Genomic DNA, 22,606 nt, shown 5'->3' with positions numbered 1-22,606 from the left:
ACGGCCCAATTTCAGTCTTTTTTAGATGAGGGGAAAATAGTGGCGAGAGTAGCCTTCCAGGCTGCAGTGGATGCAGCAGACACAGCTTCCTGAAATTTGGCCAGGGCTTAGTCATGAGGAAAGACTCTTGGCTGCAATCATCAGGGTTTCCTAGGTAGGTCCAAAACACCATCCAGGACCTCCCCTGTGATGAGTCTAATCTCTTTAAAGAGAAAACAGACAAGATCCTACTCACTAAAGGACTCCAGATTGACTCTGCATTTCCTGGGGATTTATACTTTAGCCCCTATGAGGAAACACCAGAGGGAGTCCTACAGACCAAGGCCACCCCCTCCTCATGTACCTTTATTGCCAGGTGCCCAGCTGAGCCTCCACACAAATGCCAGAGGATTCTGAGGCCTCGCTTCTTGGCCCCCTCTACTGCCACAGCCTCTACTCACTCTCAACTACTGGCCAAGAGCCATTTTTGACATATTGGTCGAGACCAACACCTTTTTCCCCCTGTCATCTTTTGGGGGCTGTCTAGCACTCTTCGCCCACAACTGGAACAAGATCACTAGGAACAGTTGGGGTCTGGAGATTATCCATCAGGGAAACTCCATAGAGTTCCTCTCCTTCCTGCCTCAAAAGCCCCCTTCAGGGACCACCCTCACAAGGTAATTCTTCAACAGGACGCAGAATCTCTTTTACACCGAGGACCAATAGAGCGCATCCCGTCTTGTTGCCACAGGAGGAGGTTCCACTCTCCACATTTCCTAATTCCCAAAAATGATGAAGGGTGGAGACCTATCCTGGACCTTTGGCAACTCAAAATCTTTATGCAAAATCTGATATTCTGGATGATTATGTTGGCATTGATAATCCTCTCCCTTCTGAAAGGGATGCAGTTCATGACTCTCCATATGAAGGACACATATTTGTATGTGGACATTCACCCATCACATAGGAAGTTTCTGCATTTTACAGTTGGCCAAGAACACTTCCAGTTTCAAGTCCTCTCCTTTGGGCTCATTCCAGGACCCAGAGTATTTACAAAGGTTTTCTCTGTGATAGCCACCCAAATGAGATGCTAGGGCTATATGTTATTTCCATACCTGGACGATTGACTCCTGGTAGGCCAACCTTATCACGTGTTCAGGTCAGTGACAGGGTTTCTATACAACTTTTGGCCATCCTAGGCATTTGCATAAACAAAGAAAAGTCCATTTTATTGTTCAGTTACCCACAAGGTCAGTAAACTTTATTGGGGTGATGTTGGACTCGGTTTCTGTGAGAGCATTCCCCCCTGCAGACAGGTTCCATACAATGAGCAACCTGATTTCATGTATTACCCACAGACTGCAGTGCACAGGTGTCTTTCACTGTTAGGCCACATGATGCCGTTTACCAGACTCCAGCTGCGGTGTCTGCAAGCTTGGCTCCATTCAATCTACTGACTGAAGAAAGACCATATCAACTCCAAGGTTCCCACCAGAGTTATCACCTCCCTCACTTAGTGACTGAACCCTGAAAACCCATGGTCAGTGTTCCCTTCAATCCTTCCATGTCCAGGGCCACCATTGTAACAGACACCTCCCTTCTGAGGTGGGATGCCCACAAGACAACCACGCTGCTCAGGATTCCTGGACCCCACAAGAAGCTAGGCTACATATAAACATATGGAACTGAGGGAAGCCTGCTTTGCGTGCAAGGCCTTTCTTGCTCATATGCACACTCCATGTATAAATAACCGCCAATATCACCATGGTGATCTATATAAACAGACAAGGAGGAGCGAGATCTCGTCCCCTCTGCCTGGAAGCCATCAGACTTTGGAACTGGTTCATCAGGAACCACATCACAATACAAGCAGCATACCTTCCCAGTGTTCACAACCCTCTTGCTGATAAATGAAGCAGAAGCTTCTTGCCAGACCATGAGTGGGAGGTTCGCAACACAGTCCTAAGTGAGATATTTACACAGTGGGGTAGTCCACTATGAGACCCCTTTGTGTCCCAAATGAACAGAAAGCTCCCCTTATATTGTTCTAGAGGAGCCATGGGTTACGACTCCCAGGACTGCGATCTTTTGCTGTCTTGGACAAACAGCCTCAGATATGCCTTCCTTCCCGTTCCCCTACTTCTATTGGTGGTAAGGAAGATACATCATAATAGAGCCAATATCATTCTCCTAGCACCTTATTGGACCAGACAGTTCTGGTTCATGGCACTTCTAACAATTTCTGCCCACCCACCAATCATGATCTTCCCATTCCCAGATCTCCTAACCCAGGAAGGAGGGAAAATCAAGCATCCCAAACTGGTCTCACTCCACCTCATGCCCTGGTGTTTGGATGGGTGTCGGAAATAGAACACTCATGCTCAGCCCTCGTTCAGGTGATCCTTAATCAAAGTCGAAAAGATTCTGCTAGAATCTGCTATCTAGACAAATGGAGATGCTTTTTGGCCTGGGCACAACTCCATCAACATTCTCCAGTTACCTTAAGCATCCCGGTTGTCCTAGACTATCTCCTGTCCCTGAAGTCTTCAGGTCTCGCTATTAGTTTGCTGTGACTACTAACAGCAATTAGTGCCTTCCTCTCTCCGCTGGAAGCACATTCCGTCTTGACTCAACCAACTACAGTATGATTTATGAAAGGTCTGATCAGTATCCTCCCACCAGTGCTTAAACCTACACTTCAATGGGACAGTGACATCATCCTGTCAGTACTCACAAGTCTGCCTTTTGACCCCAGGAAGGGTTGGCCAGGAAGGTCAACAAGCTCAGAGCCATCATGGCAGACTCTCCTTATACCATGTTTCACAAAGAAAAGGTTTCTCTTTGACTACACACCAAATTTCTCCCCAAGATTGTTTCTGAGTTCTCCATCAAGCAAATGATACACTTACCTGTATTTTTCCTGGAAGCCCCATGCTTGCTCTGAAAATGAGTCTTCACACCCTCGATGTCCGGTGTGCCCTGGCGTTCTACCTGCAAAGAATCAAACCCATTAGGAAATCACCAAGACTTGCTGTCATCATAGCAGAGAGATTGCGTGGGCAAGTCATATTCTCCCAGAGGATTTGTAAGTGGGTTTTAGGATGCATCTTAGAATGCTACAAAATAGCAAAAAAATCCTCCTCCTGTGGGTGTCATAGCTCACTCCATGTGAGCACAAGTTGCCTCCATGGCATCCCTATTTGACATCCCTCTGCAGGGCGGCCACCTGGAGTTCTATCCACATGTACGTGACACACTATGCTCTAGTTTGTGCCTCGGCTGAGGATGCAGTAGTGGGATCGGCATCTTTGCTACCAGCTTCCTCGCACCTGCCTCCAGTCTGAACACTGCAATCACTCACGTGGAATACGCATAGGGACCAGCACTCAAAGAAGTAGTGGAGATTACTTATTGTAACTGGAGGTTCTTCAAGATGTGTGGTCCCTATCAGTATTCTACTACCCATCTCCCTTCAGATCCTGTTGGATGGGCGATAAGAAGAGGAACTGGAGAGGCGTCGACCTTCACTGCCTCTTATACCCTCAGTCAGGAGTACAAAGAGAACTACTGCATGTGTATGGACCAACAGACACTGTTTTGAAGAATTACCAGACTCAGCCACATGGTGCACATGCATACCATATGTGTGAAATACAGATAGGGACCACACATCTCGAAGAACCTCCAGTTACAGTAAGTAACCTACACTTTCAGGATGTGGTCCCCACAAAACATGGGTTGCAATTGTTTGATGACACCCCATATTGGTTCCAGTGTGGGATGGTAGGTGACAACTAGGGGTATGCAGTCAGTGTTTTTTCTCCCTGGTTTTGAAGTAGGCGCTCCCAGGTTATCTGGGTGGCTTGTTCCATGAGGCAATCTACTTCATAGGTGGAATGTTCTTGTTTAGGGATGGTGGTTTTAAGTGTGTATCCCAGATGTACTCTTTGGAGCAAATTCTGTGGTATCTAAGGCCTGCTCTACCCTATGGGGTTAGGTCGAATTTAGCCACGTTAGGTCGATTTAAAAATGAATGCGTCCACACAACCAACACCATTCCGTCGACCGAAAGGTCTCTTAAAATAGACTTCTGTACTCCTCCCTGGCGAGGGGAGTAGCGCTAAAATTGAATTTGCTGGGTGGAATTTGGGGTAGTGCAAAGGCAAATCAATGGTATTGTCTGCTGGGAGCTATCCCAGAGTGCTCCATTGTGACCGCTCTGGACAGCACTTTGATCGCAGATTAGAAGGCGAAAAAAACTCACGATGACATGATTTCCGAGCTCATGAAGTCCTCCCGCACCGATAGGGCACAGCTTAATGCATGGAGGCATTCAGTGGCAGAGGCCAGGAAAGAATTAAGTGAGCGCGAAGAGCAGAGGCAGGACGCGATGCTGAAGCTAATGGGGGAGCAAACAGACATGATGGACTGTTGGAGCTGCAGGAAAGCCAACAAGAGCACAGACCCCTGCTGTATCCACTGTATAACCACCTACCCTCTTCCCCATGTTCCATAGCCTCTTAACCCAGACGCCCAAGAATGCAGGGCAGGGGGAGGCTCTGGGCACCCAGCCACTCCACTCCAGAGGATGGCCCAAGCAACAGAAGGCTGTCATTCAAACAGTTTGATTTTTAGTGTGGCTACAATAAGCAATGTGGCCTTTTCCTTCCCTCCTCCCCAACCCCACCTGGGCTACCCTGTCCGTTATCTTTTTTTTTTTAATTTAAATTAATAAAGAGAGAATGCATGGTTTCAAAACAATAGTTACTTTATTTTGAAGGGGGGAGGATGGTTGGCTTACAGGGAATTAAAATCAACAAAAGGGGCGGGTTTGCATCAATGAGAAACACACACAACTGTCACACCGAAGCCTGGCCAGTCATGAAACTGGTTTTCAAAGCCTCTCTGCTGTGCAGTGCGCCTTGCTGTGCTCTTCTAATGGCCCTGGTGTCTGGCTGCTCAAAATCGGACACCAGGCGATTTGCCTCAACCTCCCACCCTGCCATAAACGTCTCCCCATACTCTCACAGATATTATGGAGCACACAGCAAGCAGCAATAACAATGGGAATGTTGGTTGCGCTGAGGTCTGACCAACAGCGCCACAAGCTTTTCAATGTTCAAAGGCACATTCTACCACCATTGTGCACTTGCTCAGCCTATAGTTGAACTGCTCCTTACTACTGTCCAGGCTTCATGAACGGATCCCCCGAGCTCATCGCTGGGAAGCAGGAGAGCAAAGTTGCAGGGGAAGTGATGGAGCCATACCCTGGAGGTTGCTAGGAGCAGAGCCAGGAAGACATTTCCAGAGGCCCCTGGCCAAGCTGCATGTCTGATGAGGACGGTTACCTGTCCTACTGCATCATGTGCTGCCAGCAGCACCCAGGAGGACCAGTATGGATCCCCCAAGCTCGTTGCTGGGGAGCAGGAGAGCAGAGTTGCAGTGGAAGCGGTGGATGACAACGGTTAGCAGTCCTACTGCACCATCTGCTGTGAAGGCAAGGAGCTGCTGCTGTGTAGCAATGCCAGCTGCTTCTGTGTCGAATGCTTGGAGGTCCGGGTAGGGCAAGGTACCTCGGCCAAGGCAAAAGAGCAAGAGCCTTGGAACTGTTACATGTGTCAACCACAGAAGTGCTATGGGGTGTTACAGCGCCGACCAGACTGGAAAGAACGGCTGCAAGACTTCTTCACCAGCGACAAAGGACAGGAATATGATGCACCTAAAATCTAAAAAGGCCCACACATTTCCCAGAGTCGCTATCCTTGATAACAGAACATCAATGATTGCATTGGCAACTTGGATCACAGCAGCCCCCAGAGTAGACTTGCCCACAACAGCAGCGGTGACGATGAGCTGAGTGGGCTCCATGCTTGCCGTGGTATGGCATCTGCACAGGTAACCCAGGAAAAAAGGCGAGAAATTATTGTCTGCCGTTGCTTTCACGGAGGGAGGGGCGACTGACAACATGTACTCAAAACCACCCGCGACAATGTTTTTGCCCCATCAGGCATTGGGAGCTTAACCCAGAATTCCAATGGGTGGCAGAGATTGCGGGAACTGTGGGATAGCTATCCACAGTGCACCACTCCATAAGTTGATGCTAGCCACGGTAGTGAGGACACACTCTGTTGACCTAATGCACTTAGTGTGGACATACACAATCGACGGTATACAATCAATTTCTAAAAATTGACTTCTATACAATCAACCTAATTTCGTAGTGGAGACATACCCTAAATGTATGACTGTAGATAAATAGACTTTTTGGTGCATCTGAGGCGGTTACTGGATCTGTGGAGATAAGTGTGGTGATCCATGGGTTTCTTATATATAATCATTTTCAACTTCTGGGACACTGAGATCAGCTACAATAATGGAACCCTACAAATGACTATATACAATAAGTTGGTTCAGTAAAAGACATTACCTCACCTGCCTTGTCTCTATTAAAACCCAGGGCATGGTAAAGGAAATTAGTTCTAAAGATTAAACTAAAGTAGGAACAATTACTAGATGTCATTTTTTCCTGTGCATCCCTAAGTCCCTACAAAGACATACAACTATTTTCCTTTAGGAAATTCTCAGGCTAGTGGTCATGAAATTCTTATTTTTCAAACTGTAGAAGTGTATCTCTTCAAAGAGAGGCCAAAAGTTCAATTAGTTATAACACTCCTACAAAATTACCTTATTTAAATAATATTATGGATTTTCTCTCTGCTTACATATGAATGCAAAGGTAAAGAGGTGAGTAATTATTTTTACTATTTTGTTTTTTAATGTAGTTATAATTTTACCTACTAAGGGTAATTTTAGGTGTTACGAATGTGTATTATTTTTATTGGAGTAGTGCCTGAAGATCGCAGTCCCTGATTGGGGCCCCTTTTGGCTAGGCTGTGTAAACACTTATAATGAGCAGGTAATCCTTGCTCCAAAGAGCTTACAATTCAGTCAACTCTTTCAGGGGAAATGTGCAACTTTGAATTTAGCTGCTGTTTTGAGATGTTGCAGATGTATGTTCCACTCAAGTACATGCATGATGAGCGCATCAAAGCTGGAGAACTTTGCCTTGCAGTACCGTAGGGGTGGTTCTTGTGTCTTCTGGCCCTTAGCCCCTCCCCCCAGGCTATTTAAGGGGAGCACTGATCCAATACCCTGTGTTCCTTCTCACCACCCATGGCTAGAGTCGGAGCATTTAATGTAATAGTTTACCTCACTGTTTATTTCATTTTTTTTCTAGAACTTTGTTGTATATCATTCATTGTTAGCATAGTTTAGTATTACCCTTAGATTTAGTTGTAGTACTTAGAATAGATAGATAATTACCCCGGGTGATGCCCTCACCAGGGTTTAAACATTGTTCATTGTGTATGTTGGCTAGCCCCAATAGTGACCCCCTCACACTGTTTGTTGTGTCTGGGAGAAAGGCATATTAAAGAGAGGTGCTCCATCTGCAAGTGTTTTTAAAAGAGCACACAGGTGGCAAGGGATGAGTCTAAAGCAGCACCTTTTAGAGCATGCCACCGCTTTGGCACTGGGGACCTCCACAGATCATCCGGCCCCACACTCTTCTTTAGAGCTGACATGGAATGTTGCTCCTGGCTTGAGGTCTGGTGCTTCCCCTAACAAGAATGTTCTCCTTTCTCTGGCCCTTCAGGGAGAAGGTATATCACAATGACTTATGGAATCGCTTGGATGCCTCCTCCACAGAGGTTAAGAGACCATTCAACAAAGTTTCAAGTGACTGGTTTATTTTCTCAGTGACTTTTTGATTCTGCACATTTGCAGCACTGCAATGTGGTCTTCCATACATACTTTAACCAAGTATTATGCTATGATGTCTGCATCCAAACATGGTCGGGGCATGACATCTGCAGTTGGGGAGGCTTGGCACGAGCACCAGATGCTCCCTAAAAGTGGGGGGCCATGCCCCTTGCTCTGCTCTGAGGCCCACCCCTACTCGGCCTCCTCCCCCCAAGGACCTGCTCACGCTCCACCCCATGCCCCGCTCCTGCTCCGCCTCCCCGCTCCTGCTGATTCCCCCCTCACCCACTGCTTGCACCTTTTCGCTCCCTCACTCAAGCCCCCTGTCCGCTGGAGGGGAGAAGTGCAAGCAACAAGAGGGGAAGAGCCCTCGGAGGAAGGGGAGCAGCATGCGCAAGGTAGGGGGAAAGTGGAGCAGCACGGGTGGGGCCATGGAGTAAGAGGATGAGCAGGACCTCAGGGTGTCGCGCCTCCAGAGGGAGATGCACCACATCCTTTTTGGGGAGGCTTAGCCTCCCCCGGCCTCTTATACCCGCCACTCATGCATCCAGATCAGATGCAAATTTTGGGAAGGCGCTCTTGCAATTGTTCTTTAAGTAGATTCCGAGCCCTACCTCCTCCTGATACTACTTATGAGTCACCTGAGTGGAATACACATCTGCAACCACGCAAAGAAGAAAAGGTGGTTACTTACCTGTAGTGTTACCCTTGTTCATGATGTGTGTACAGACATGTATGCCACAACCCACCCTTCATCCCCTCTGCATCAGAGTCTCAATTCTTGACATTCAATGCAAAGTGACTGACAGGTGTTGGGGCAGCACCATCCTTAAATAGCTTGGAGAGGGGATAAGGGCCAGAGGGCACTAGCAGTGCCCCATACAGGTACTGTTAGGCAAAGTTATCTGGCTTTGGTGTGCTCAGTGCACGCACACCTGCATGGAATACACATTGGCACCCACATCTCAATGAACAACAGTTACAGCTCAGGTACGTAACTGTCTTTTGCTTGGCAGGTAAGTAAAAACTATTTTACTATAATAGCCTAGTATAGGGATTCCTAATCTTTCAGAGCTGCTGATTCCCTCTCAGAATGTTTTTTTTACCCCTTTTTCGAAAATCCACTCATCCAAACTATGATTAGGCACTATGGGGCCAGATTCTTGAAGGTATTTAGGCACCTAAAGATACATATAGGTACTTTTGAAAAATCCTACTAGGTGTCTAACTCTTGTTGATTTGAAGGGGAGTTATGCACCTAGCAGTTTTGAGAATCTTACTAAGTACCTATCTGCATGTTTAAGTGCCTAAACACATTTTAAAATCTGGTGCTAGTAGACTAAACTCAGGACTGTAAAGTGTGAACTCCTGGATTCTAAGTCTACTCACTATATCTCCTTGATGATGATTAGAATAACCATGCAAATTAAGTATTAGGATTATTTATATAGCACACTGAAGTAATGAATAAATATTTTTACTATTTTGTTTTATAATGCAGTTATAATTTTTAACTTTATAAATGTTGTGTTCATTTGAGATCTTAAATAGTTTTTCATTTCATACATGAGAATTTATCAACATTCATTCCTTTTTTTCAGCATATCATATTGATAAAGTAAAGATTAGAGGTTATTATGCATTTAAACTGACTGAAGAAAAATCAAAACCCAGATTTGGATTCTTCACTTCTGATTCAAGAGCCAAGTCTTCAATACAAATTTACAACAACCTGATTAGCAGCAATGGCTTTCCTGCAGAGTATTCTAGTGATCTATGTGATCAATCAGAGGAAAAAACAGAGTGTACCTTCTGTTTATTTCTCTCACAGAAGAAGCCTCTGATATTCTTTGGCTGCTGTCTTTTCTCCACATTTGTCCTGCTTCTAACAATTATAATTTTTCACAAAAGAAAAAGAAGAAAACTGTATAGGGCAAAAAACTTCCAACACATCTGTCCCCCATTTAAAAAGGGACACAAAGCTACTCTCAACTAGATTCATCACTGTCTGCATCTGCTTTCTGCATAGGATAAAGATGATGGGACAATTTCTGAGAAGCACTATGTGAGTCACTCCAGTTATACACACCAAATAACATTTAGTGGAGGAATGGAAAATAATTACACAAGGGAGAAGAAAAACTGATGTTGAAGGGTACCAGTGATTTTTATCTAGCTTATGAAGCAAGTTAAATGGTTTCTCCTTGTGCCTTGGAATGATCTGTTAACTAGTTTGACTTGAAAAGATATTAAGCTGTGAGAACTGATGTGCACTTTTATATGTGAATGTCTTCAAACTAGAAATTTTTGTGATGGACACTCAGATATGTTTGGTCATTGATAAGTTTGTATCTGCAGCTGTTTGCAAATGTGACAGCTTTAAAAAGTTCCAGTTAAATTCAACACCAAGGATTAAATAGTTTGGACCAGATTCTGGTTTTAGTTGCAAAGGCATAAATCTGACTAACTTCATCATTGACATAAATGCCCAACTCTGATACTGGGGCAGTTGAGATTAGATTTTGATACTTTGTTCCAAAACTAAGGTAATAGCTCCTAGGACCAGTTGGGAACAAGACATTATGATATACAACTACTGCTTGTTTCCCCCCCCCCCCAGGGTAGGGACAAAAATCAGTCAGTTGTGTACAGATTTTTATTACTAGAAACCATTAAAACAAGCTGTATCTATTAATCCATCATAGAAAATAGATATGCACACAACTATGAGTCATATGTATTTATTTCTGGAAAACGTGCTAACTAGCTGAGCCTCCTGTACTCTCAGTAAACTGCCAGTGCAGCCCTCAATGTTGCAAAGCCTGTCATAAAGAAATATGAGAGCAGTTTGTTTAGAAATGTCTTCTTTCAAGAATTCTGTGTATTCTATTAAAAATGCCATTTTCACAGGCTATGATAGGTGTCTTTCAAAACTACCTTATTTTCACTAAACCTCTTATTTGTGTTTGTGAGGTAAATGTGATTTATATAATGTCTCTAAGCATTGTTTAAAATGCTGTTTGTAAGAGATTGAGATGCTCTCATTCACTTTGGTTTACTTTTTCTCTTGGCTCATTTGGTCAGTGGACAAAGCTCCCAGATATTATTTCAGCACCCACAAGCTATTTCTACACTACAAAGTCTTTGGCGGCATAGCTTTCCTAGGATAGACGCAGCATACACAGAGAGAAGCTTTTCTTGTGTAGGAACACCACAGCCCCCCAAACACTATCCACTATACTGCCAAAAGCAGTCCTTTGCGGGCAGAGTTGCATCTACAGTATTGGGTTGGTTTTTTTAACATAGCTATGTCAGTGAGGGGTGTGTTTATTCACAATGCTTGAATTTGCAATAGAAATAGAATAAACTTGTTATTCCTTTTGGAAGCCTGCAGTTTGGGTAGAACTAGCCTGTTGTCTGGATAAATCTACTGACTAGGACAGCATGGTGTCATATATACCAACTGTAATTCTGGGTCCTTCTGCTCCCAGGGCAAGTTTGGGTTCTTTGTTGCCCAGCATCTAAACACCTCATCATATCTCAACTATGCCTCACCCCTAGTAATAATAAGAGATATACCAATCTTCTAGAGCTGGAAGGGACCTTGAAAGGTCACTGAGTCCAGCCCCCTGCCTTCACTAGCAGCACCAAGTACTGATTTTTGCCCCAGATCCCTAAGTGGCCCCCTCAAGGATAGAACTCACAACCCTGGGTTTAGCAGGCCAATGCTCAAACCACTGAGCTATCCCTCCCCCCAATATGTAGGGCATGTGCCTATGCTAAATATCTGAAAAAAGATTCCTTTCACATATTAAACTTGCCTATACATAAAAGGCTAGGGTCCAATTCTATAGTGTGCTAGCCACCTTAGCCTTATTTTCTTCATCCATATCCTCCACCTGATACAGCAGAGTGAACATATCCACATCCTCCCCTTTCAACTTGTTTTCCCAATTCTCATGACACCCCCCATTCTCAAAAGAACTTGTGGTCGCTAAGTGTTCCTTTGTGTGTAAGGATGGGTAGCCTGCTACCACTTGGGGGGGGGAGAATAATCAGTCCCCTCTATTTCAGTTAAAACATGTCTTGGGTGCATTGCCCCTGCGCATGCCACTTTCAGTCACCTGCCTCCTCAGCTCAGGGACATGCTTCTCCCACACTTACCCCTTCCCCCATCTGAGGAAGAGGTAGCCCTCCCACACCTCACAGGGGCAGTTTTCTGCTACCCTGGGTGGGGGCAGAGCTGCAGCTCTGAACGTGGTGCATGAAGCCTGCTGCTGGCCTCCTCCCTTGCAGGGAGATGCTGGCAACCCTCACTGCGACAGCCCAGGGGGGCTGGCTGGGATGCCTGAGCACTCTTGCAGAGAGGCTCTTATTTGACCACCCTTGGGTGGTCCAGTCACCTTCCCCCCATCTGGGCCTTTGAGCCCACATCCCTGCTCCCAGAACCACTCCAGGGACTCTATCCCAGGTCTCCCTTAATCAAGGCTCCTCTAACACCTCTACCTCATTGACTGAGCCACAACCCTGCTCCCCACTTACTGCTGCATGTACAATCCTAGTAGTGAGCCCAGCTGCCATGTGCCTGCCACCTTCAGCGGCCTGGCTGGCTGCTGCCACCACCACCCAGCTCCAGCTGCTCACCCCAAGAATAGGTACTGCTCTCATAGCTGTGGCCCTACCCCTACCACTCCTGGAAGCGATTGGGGAGTGGGTGACACACTTGGCCCTAGCAGCTGCTGCAGTAGCGTGGCTGAGTTTTCCAGCAGGGCCCCTTCCAGGAATCGTTGCAGCAGCCAGCTATCCACACGAAAGGGCACATGGACCCTGGGGAAGGTTTTAAATTGGGACAGGGGTGTGCCAAGAACCAATTGCATGCCATGTGCCTGTCTGGCCCATGGGAGGGAGAAGCCCCTCCTCCCTGCCAGGCACATTCCAACATGTAGCACTAGGGACAGGCTCTCCCCTCCCCTATGCCACCTCCACTATTGCCCCATTCAGCCCATGGGAGGTGGAGAAGCCCCTTCCAGCATGTATCATAGCCAGAAGGGCTCTCTCCTCCTGAGAAAGGGAGGGACTTAGAGGTGATGGAATCAGGACCAACCACTAGTTCATTTTCTAGTAGGCATGGGCTTATGCAAACACTGATCATCATACCCACACTCTGTTGAGGAACACTGCATCAGCCAGAGTGACCATGGTTGATGGCATACCAGGCATTGTGAAGTGAAGCTCCCAGATCAACCTTGCAACTCCACAAGTCTCTGGGGCAACAATGGCAGGTAGAACCAAGGCATGTACACCTTTCATGCATTAGTGGAAGGATTGAGCACACAACATGCTGGGGTATTTTTGTCCATCCTGGTGACATGGCAGACAGCGTACAATGCTACTTTTCAATGTAGGAAGCAATCAGAGGAAGGACAGATCTCTCCCTCTGTCCTTGAGCAGGAGATAGGCAGCCTTAACTGAAACTTGTGTATGTTTGTAAAAGATATTCTGGTTAAGCAGAAACAGTGAGTACCGGTTTTGAGGCTTATCACCTACTTTGAGAGATTGCATCATTTAAATTTTTAACTATGTGGCATACAACGATCTGCAGAGCTTTGCATTTATTCCCACATTTCTTTACAAAGAGTATTTCTTCAAAGCTTATATGAAGTTAATAATGGTACTGCAGATTTTATATGCAAAGTGTTAATGTGACAGGGCTAGTCACCACAAACTTGTTAGCCCTGCAGCCATACACTAAGGAAAACTCAGAACCATGGAGCAGTTCACTCCAAGCTGATAGACCAGGGGTCAGCAACCTTTCAGAAGTGGTGTGCCAAGTCTTCATTTATTCACTCTAATGTAAGGTTTTGTGTGCCAGGAATGTTTTTAGAAGGTCTCTTTCTCTAAGTTTATAATATATAACTAAACTATTGTTGTATGTAAAGTAAATAAGGTTTTTAAATGTTTAAGAAGCTTAATTTAAAATTAAATTAAAATGCAGAGCCCCCCGAACCAGTGGCCAGGACCCAGGCAGTGTGCCACTGAAAATCAGCTTGCATGCCACCTTTGGCACACGTGCCATAGGTTGCCTACCCCTGTAATAGACAGTACCCACACTATTCAAAGCATCTATTTAGACTTTGCAGCAAGACCCATGATTTCTGCAGTAGTTTCATTTAATCTAAGTATGGTGGCAGTTAAATAACTGAAAATATCACAACAGTAGTCTTGTTTTTGACTAAGTTCATGAAGGCCGTACTCAATTAAATGGCACGTGTTTGTCTGTAGCCCAGTAACTTTTGAACGTTCTACTTCTAAATTTCAGGAAAGAATGAAGACATCAAAAGGGAGAAAATGGAGAACACATGAAGCCCCCTAGCCAGTTCCAAGCACCTCATAAATTGTCTAAAACTGAATGATGGCATCCATTAAAATCCCCTGGCAAGACAATTCTTCTATCTCATCTCAGCCTGTCCTCCCACTAGTTTAACATGTTCACATGCTTCGATTATTTATTCCTCAGGCAGAAAAATGCTAGGGGAAGAGGGTGACACGAGGGAGAGAATGGGAGGCACAGAGTCCCTTCCTTGGAGGAATGAGGGTTTGGAGCCCACACTACAGGGGGCAAAAGTGGGGGACTTTGGAATGGGTGGAGGGAAGAATGGGGCACACAAAGAGCTCCTTCCATAGGAGTCTCCGAGAAACTCTGGTGAGGGCACTGCAGGGAGTCCCTGACACAGAGAGGGATGTACAGTAGCATATATGAAGTTTGTGGAGTGGAATAGAGGGATCCATGCAATGAACTTGGCCTACATGAGCATAAAGTGTGCAGCCCCTACTGATATTTAAGTTGGATTCTATTCTATCGTCCTCATCTTTAGTCTTCAGTTTACAATGATAACTTGACTAAAGAAGCTGGTGGTGAAGCAGGTTTTAGGAACTGTCAAGGCTAATCTGAACCTTTGAAATCAGAGAAAGAATGAAATGGGATTGCAAAATAAACATATTACAGTTTGCTGCTTCTGCTGAAGTGATCAACAGTTTTCACCATTTAAAAATCTTTGTTTCAGAGTTAGCACTTCAATTACATTAACTGGACAGTCTGTACATCCTCAAATGATTTCTCTGAGATGCTTTCTTTTACACCAGGGTTCTGAGAGGCTAGGAGTTAAGTACACTGTTAATGGATGGCAAAAACGTACACAACAGTATATTATGGTACCTTGCGAAACTAACTTGGGGAACTGCTTCTCCAAAGGATTATATTTTTAGATCATTTTAAATTTAATATAGAAATACACAGAATGATAGCCATTGTTATTCAGCTCTTAAAGACAGAAGCGAAAATTTGGAATATTTGTTTTATTTTTTAAAACATTGTCGTGTTCAGTTTTTACACTAGACTTCCCATTTAGTATTTGATACAGCAAGTAGTAAGTTACAGATGTCCCGCTCGTTGTTTGTTTCAGAATCTAGACAACTGTAAGTAAAAAGAGTGCTAAATTATAAAAGAATATATACAGTTTTAAGCTTTACTAAGTCAGTACAATCCCCTCTGATTTCCCTTAGATTTATTACTAAAAGTTTGTGGAAATCTCAATGTATTTTAAAAGCATATCTGATATATAGGATAGAAAACTGTTCCACTTGTTAAGCATCACTCAAGAACTCACACATGGAATCATGTCACATTTTGATCATTTAAGCAGGATCACAGTTCAGATGCAATAGAAGTAGCTTTTCTTCACCCATTTTTAAAGCAAATGGTCAAATTCAATGGCTCAAGAGTGATTAATCCTCTCCCTCCCTCAAAAGAACAGTACTAAAAAGAAATAGTCTTGCACATGGCTGAAGTTATTCTATAAGGCAGGTAATAATAGGGTTGATGTTTTAAATTGGCTTTGTCTGTTTCAAGTGGAATCCACTAATACACCTCTACCCCGATATAATGCGGTCCTTGGGAGACAAAAAAAATCTCACCATGTTATAGGTGAGACCGCGTTATATCAAACTTGCTTTGCCCCCCTCCTTCTCCCCTGTTCCCTGACCGCCCCCTCCAGAGACCCCCCCTCCCTAATCACCCCCAGGACCTCACCATCTACCCAACCCCCCTGTCCCCTGACTGATCCAACCCCTATCCACCCCCACCTGACAGGCACTCACCGGCAACAGCGGGAAGCAGAGCAGCGCGACCCCAGTCCGTTCCACTCTGCCAGCTCCCAGCCGTGGTGCTCCGCTTCCTACCTGTCGGTGAGTGCAGGGAGGTTGGGGTAAAGGATTCCCTCCCCCCCCCACACCTGCGGCAGGAAGCGGAGCGACGTGGCCCCAGCCTGCTCCGCTTTCCTTGCCCCGGCCCCAGCTGTGTCGCTGGGGGGGCGGCTGGGGAAAGGTCCTGCACTCACCTGCCTGGTGGGAAGTGGAGCGCTGTGGCTGGGAGCTGGCGGAGTGGAGCGGGCTGGGGCCGGGCTGCTCCGCTTCTGCTGGTGAGCGTGGGGAGGATTCCTTCCCCCAAGTGACACAGCTGGGGTGAGGGAAGCAGAGCAGGCTGCTCCCGGCCCCCTGCTAATCCCCCGGGCCACTCTGGGACAAAAGTGCCCTCCCACAGCTCCTACCCCCCAGACCCTGGGGGTGTGTGGGAAGCCCCTGACTGCCCCCGAGACGCCCTACCCCTTATCAAACCCCTTGGCCCTGGCCTGGTCCAGCACCCTTAACACGCTGCTCAGAGCAGCATCTCAGAGCTTTACCGTGTTTATGCGAACCTGTGTTATATCGGGGTAGAGGTGTACTAACGTTAAGATTACTGTACTGTACTAAAACTTTACTAAAGTTAAAACAGATATAGCCAATTTGCATATCCCTTGCTTTTATGCTGCAGAAGGTTCTCATGACGCTAATTTTAAATGCAACTTGAGACTCTGGTATATTTTACAAACAAAATATAACCATATTTGGATGAAAAAGCTGGTGGAATAAACTTCTTCTGCAGACCCTTGAAAAGATCCCAAAGGAAAAGCTTGAAGCACCATCTTAACTGAAAGTTACTTCCATAATATTAAGTGTTGCAGTTTCATTGTTTGGTAACTTAAAGAGGACAAATATAAATGTAATCAAGAAACTCAGTAGTCAAAGGGTAGTGCATCAATTATTCAAAGTTTAAAACATTATCCGTTCTTCAAGTGAAGGGATGTCATGTTGGTGGATTTATAGCGACAGAATGGCAAAAATACTAAGCAACGAATATGCTGCTAAATCCTCCTATCAATACACTGCTCTGTGCCATCACCAAATTAAGGAGCAAAAGTCTTACCACCAAATTCAAACGAATCTGCACTCCAATGCCTCAAACTAGAAAGAAATTTGAAGAGCGGCTCAAGAGTGACAAAATATTGCTTGAAGACCTCAGCTATGGCATTATGCACCATGCCCAGGAGAACAAAGCCCAGACCTGATCTACACTTAAGTTTTACCAATTTAACTATCAGTCAGGGTTAAAAAATTTTACTGACAATTATACCAGTAAATGCTCTTGTGTTGATGCATCTGTACTAGTACAGAGATGCTTTATTATTAGCATTGCTCATTTTGCTTCCCGAATCAGAATAACCTACACTGGTTTAAGCACTTTTATATCAGTATGATTATATGTAACCATACTGGGGGTTGCCTCTAACTATATTAATAACATATACTTAAAGCAGCAAAACTTAACTATAGACAAGTCCCTACTAGCAAACAACTTTTCATATGTTAGCTCTTCAAGACCACTGCCCCACCCTCCCATATCTATCATTATTCCCTGTTCCCAAAATCTGCTAACGTCTTTAAGACAGGGACCTGACTTATCAAGTTACACATATATTTTGAAGTTATAAGACAAAATGTTACTGCTTAAAATACCAACCTATTATAGTTTTATTCATCAGCCTGTTGTACTGTTCCCTTCTCGGAAACATAGATACCATCCAAGAATTTTCTGATATCCTTATTCTTGACTGTAGTGGCCTGCTGGATCAAGGCAGCTACAGAAAAAAAACCCAAGAAATTTAAGACATAGCCAGGACACTGCCCTAACACAGCCCATTCTTATGCACACTCCAACATTTCAGCTGATGACACAAAACTCTAACAGGAAATGAAATAGCTTAGAAGGGATACTGCCAACTTGAAACTAAACTTCTTTTTAAGCAGCCTAGAACTTTCAGGTGCCAGCTCCTCTCGCCAATATGAGTTTTACAATCATGTTTTTAAATGTTTTTCTGCTGCTGCATAAAAGACCCAAACAAAATAAAGCTATACATGGAAAGCAATATAACTGACCAAGTAAATGCACTGACAAATAATCTTTATGTTTTACATTCTTAGCAATAAGTAGTACTTAATTTTTAGACAGAATTTGATTTGAGCTATCACTTCAATTCCATAAGAAGTTTTTCAGGAACAGTTTGTGTTAAAATATAAAAAAAGTTCCTGAATTAAACTGACACCTGCAAATAAAATGGCTACTATTACAGCATAGTGATATCTCCCTCCCTCCATAAATACTTAGTATACAAACCTGAGTTGGATACCAATTCAATGTCATTCCCTTCAAGAATCAACTCATCCTTCTGGGCTTGAGATACTGCACAGGCAACACCTAAGAGAAAGGAAAGTACACAGTAAGCTGAATATTTATCTGTGGAGGTATGGCAGATGCACTTTATGTAACTTATAGACATTCAAGGAAAAACAGTCGCTGTTTCAGAAATCTTGTTTGACTTTGGGGCTTATAGACCCGTAAGAGACAACATGGATATTACAAGAATTAGCTTTCCATTATTTATTACGGTAGCATCCAGAGGCCAATATTAGGACTGCCCCTGCTTTGTGCTAGGCACTATACATACAAAGTTTCAGCTGCTTTCTATTTTAAAATCAAGAACTGCACAAGTGAGATTAGTGAGGCCAGCCATTTGATCAAAATTTTACCTCTTACAGGAATGTCTTTGGCCTGCATGGAAGGTATCTTCACACAGTCCTCAGAGACCCACCACTATCACTCCATTATAAACCACAAAACCAGCCCTTATTGTATCTGCTAATGTTGTCTGAAATGCAACCAGTTATCTACCCTGATGCTTTGATCTGTTTGATCACCACTTTGGATGAACCTAATTGACTCAAAAGTCCTTCCCATTGTCAGGTAATAAGTGTTCATTATAGCCCGTATTCATATCTGGCTGTGAATTCACAAACTTTAGACAATTCTGAATATGAGCAAGTGCTGATTACTTCATTAACTCAAATCTACTTGTCAAAATGTCAAATCGAACACTGTTTGCTAATATCAGTACTACTGGTGTTTTCAAAAAGATCCCAAAGGCTTAAATATTTTTTGTGAATTAAGTTGTAGTACAATGGGTAAGATTAGTTTATAGGAAGATAACTGAAACAATTTGTACTCTTAGAGCATGTGCAGAAACATTCTAAAATGCCTCCAATGGCAGATATTTAATCTCTACAGGTATAAAATGCAGTTAAGGTTACACGTCCATTTGTCCAATAAACTTAACCAAAATGCCTACTGCCACGAACACATAACATACTGATGAGGTACAGGTAAAAGTATGTGTCAAATGAATAAAATTGTTTGAAATTGTACTTTTGAAAGATTTCTGCAGACAGGCCGCAAACTAAGCTTTTCATATGCATCCTTAAAATAAATGTAAAGTTCTTACAGCAGTTAATTTTTCTGTAGTCACTGCATTAAAGAGACTTAACACTGACCGCCCTACATAAAGCTACAACTTTACAAGCTCCATCAAGATTCCTAGTTCTTTTAAGTCTTCCTAAATTAAATATTTCAAATGATAATGAAAAATGTTTAGAACAAAGCCAAAAGCAGAAGAGTGTCATGGATGTCTCTTGGAAACCAATAAAATCAAGATTACATATGCGGGGGTGCCGATGCAAAATATGGGACCTTCAGAAAAAATCTGGATCTATCCAGGTTTATTAAGAGATTGATCAACATCTGAAAATCATATTCACAGCTTCTATCGAAATCGATCTGTTGTGAGCACCTAGCACTTTTGAAAGTCAGGCCATAAACAGTGTCTTCTGATGCCCATTACAAAGTTCACAGCATTGAATCTTACTAGAAACAAGTTTGTTACAAAAACATTCACAGCATGATATCCACTTCAATTAGCGAAGTACAAGGCCTCTAACTATACTTACCTGGTCTCATGCGCACCCTGCGGATGTATTTCTCTCCCAGGAAGTTACGGATTTCCACAAGTGAGCCACTGTCCTGTATAACTACGTTGATGGGGAAGTGAGCATACACAGACCTCATTTTGTAACGAAAGCCCTGGGAGTAACCAAATAAAAAATGTTACAGTAACATTTCTCAAACTGGGGGCAGGATTGGAGTGGTGGCAGGAAGAGGTGGGGCCTTAAGGGAAGGGTGGAGTGGAGCCTCAGTGGGGGGACTTGGGAGTATGCAGCAAATTTTTAAATCAAAATGGGGGTCCTCGGGTTACTGACGTTTAAGAACCGCTTTGTTACAGAACTAGAAGACTCCAAAACTAGGAGATACATTTAAGAGTTACTTGACAAATGTGATGAAATGTTAGATCGTTTCTGAAGAGTATTTTAACTTTTAATAGAGAAGAGTTGCTTTTGAAGCATCAAGCCGCAAAGGTCTTTAATGTTTATGCTTAATGTTCTCTCCCAACTCTAAAGTGATCTCACTTGCAAAGACAGATCATAGCTAACTGACACTGTACACAGTACCTTTCATTTAGCATGGCTAAAAAAATTCTCATAAGAATGAAGTTGTCTGATATTAAGAATCAAATGACAAATATTCTATTTCAAAATAAAACTTACCAATGTGACACCCTTGATCATGTTTTGAACATGACTGCAAATTGTACGAACTGTTGCCAGCTCCTTTCTGTTACCCCACCATTTGTCAACCCGTAGCTATAATAAAAGTTCAGCAAAGTGTTCAGTTTCAATTCAAAATTAACAAACATGTTTCCCATAAGAAATTAAACTGTTTTTTGTATAGCCTTCAGCAAATCACATGATCTCCACAAGTCTCAATTTCCACATTTGTGAAATGGAGCTTTTAACACGTATAAAGGAGTTTGAGGAATACTGATGCAAAGTGCTTTAAAAGCCTCAGATGACAAATACTTGTGTGAATGCAAAATATTGAACAGGCAAAGAAAACACAGGGCAATAACAAAGCAAACTTCCTGGCATCATTCCATTAACATTTTCCTGAATGGATTGTCTAGGTGAGAAGCTAGCTCCTTTTCTATATGCATTCAAATCTTTGACCTCTCCACACTATCAACTATGGTGATGGCAAGTTTTGTGCTATTAAAAGACAAGCCCAAGAAAATTTAACTCAGATGCACTGAGCTATCAATACAGCAGAAGTCTAGGTTAATCTTGCTTACTACATATAGTTACAGTTTAAATAATAAAATACTATACTGAACAAAATTAATTTGGAAATCTAAAAGCGTCATTCAGTAAATGAATAAGAAGTTCATTCAAGGTTTCTAATTACATACCTACTCCACAATTTTTAACATTAAAACTACCCCAAAACTGTAGCTCCAAAACGGAACATTTAAAAAGAGCATGCCCACTGACAGACACCCATAATACCTGATTGCATATCAATACTGAACCCTGGCTCAGACAGCCAAGATGTGCCTAGCCATCTTAGAAATGTAAATGATACCTATCTGTGTATCTGACCACCTCATAATCTTAGTATTTAGTCTCAAAACAATTTGTGAGGCAAGTACTACTGTCACTTTTTAAAAAATATAAGAACTCAGACAAGCAAGGCCAAGTGACTTTCCAAAGATCACATAGGAGCTTTGAGTCCCTCATTAGTATCCTAGACACTGGATCGTCCTTTCTATGAATATGAAAATAATCCCAAAATATCCCTGCAATGCTCACCTTTTTGTGCTTCTTTCCCAAGAGGGAGAGCTCTACATTGATGTGGTTAAAATCCCGGCGCAAAGTTCCTCTGGGACCTTTCACAATAACCGCCCGGCCCTTCAGAGAAATGTCGACTGGAAGACAAGGAAAGCTCGTGTTACCCTGCCGCAGGACGAGAATACAAAGCTTACGTGGAACCAGCAAAGGACTGTACCTTTCTCCGGGATGTCAACAGTCTGGTTGCTGAGAATGGTCTTCATCCTACAACGAGAACCACAGGGGTGAGGGCAGAGACACCGGGGCACCGCACCGCGCCTTTCCCAGCCCGCGCTAAGCCCGGCCAAGCCTCTTCCAAGCGGGGCCCACGGACCCCGGGAGCGGCCGCTGCGCCGCTCCCCACCCCGGCCACGCCACGCAGGGGGCCCGGAACGCGCCCCGCGGGCTCCCCCGCGCCTGGACACCCGCCATTAACGCGCCACAGCCGGGGCGCCGGGTCACTGCGGGCGGGGCAGGCTCAGACTCCCGCGCGGCGAGAGGCCGCCGCAGCCCCAGCTCGGAGGGGCGGGCGGAGAACCAGCGCCGGGCCCCGGCCTAGCGTCCCCGAGACCGGGCGGGGGGGGGGGGGTCTGTGCCTGGGGCTCTGCCCGCCGGCCCGGGGGCAGGAACATCCCCGGGCGCCCAGTACAGTCCCTAGAGCCCCCGTGTGCCCGGCGCGGCACCGTCGGGGCGCGGGAGGGGCCCGGTGCGGCGGATGGCAGCAGATCGCTGAATAGGGAAACTCCTCACCTCGCTGCAGACCGAGGGGAAAGGGAGAGCGTTTTTCGTCATCGCGTTCTTGTATCCCCTCCGTCTATGCCTGACGTCATCACGCTCGGCCACTCGGCTCTGAGGCGAGAGCAATCGACCGCCGAGCGCACTA

General features: G+C 44.5%; 2 protein-coding genes across 3 annotated transcripts in view; one reads left to right on the top strand and one right to left on the bottom strand.

Moving 5' to 3' along the window:
- Positions 1-10,657, top strand: part of KLB (klotho beta) — a 64,635-nt gene extending 53,978 nt beyond the window's left edge. Inside the window, exons 8-9 of one of the 2 annotated variants that reach the window (XM_045017771.1) lie at positions 7,634-7,688; positions 9,342-9,499. In XM_045017771.1, coding sequence (XP_044873706.1) covers positions 7,634-7,688; positions 9,342-9,354 — 68 coding nt within the window. In that variant the 3' untranslated portion in view covers positions 9,355-9,499. Of the gene's footprint in view, positions 1-7,633; positions 7,689-9,341 lie in introns of both variants that reach the window. The other variant, XM_045017770.1, reaches the window with a different exon arrangement.
- Positions 10,658-15,086: 4,429 nt separating this feature from the next.
- RPL9 (ribosomal protein L9) lies at positions 15,087-22,497 on the bottom strand. Its single transcript, XM_045017774.1, has 8 exons — positions 22,474-22,497; positions 21,902-21,948; positions 21,706-21,821; positions 20,608-20,703; positions 19,954-20,086; positions 18,290-18,370; positions 17,636-17,753; positions 15,087-15,214 (listed from the first exon to the last, which is right to left on the bottom strand). Exons 2-7 carry the CDS (start codon positions 21,945-21,947, stop codon positions 17,647-17,649), a joined length of 579 nt encoding a protein of 192 aa, XP_044873709.1. The 5' UTR covers position 21,948; positions 22,474-22,497; the 3' UTR covers positions 15,087-15,214; positions 17,636-17,646.
- Positions 22,498-22,606: the final 109 nt, after the last annotated feature.

The sequence above is a fragment of the Mauremys mutica genome, chromosome 5 (assembly GCF_020497125.1).
Source record: "Mauremys mutica isolate MM-2020 ecotype Southern chromosome 5, ASM2049712v1, whole genome shotgun sequence".
Classification (NCBI taxonomy): Eukaryota; Metazoa; Chordata; order Testudines; family Geoemydidae; genus Mauremys; species Mauremys mutica.
This window is presented reverse-complemented; position numbering and strand designations above follow the sequence as displayed.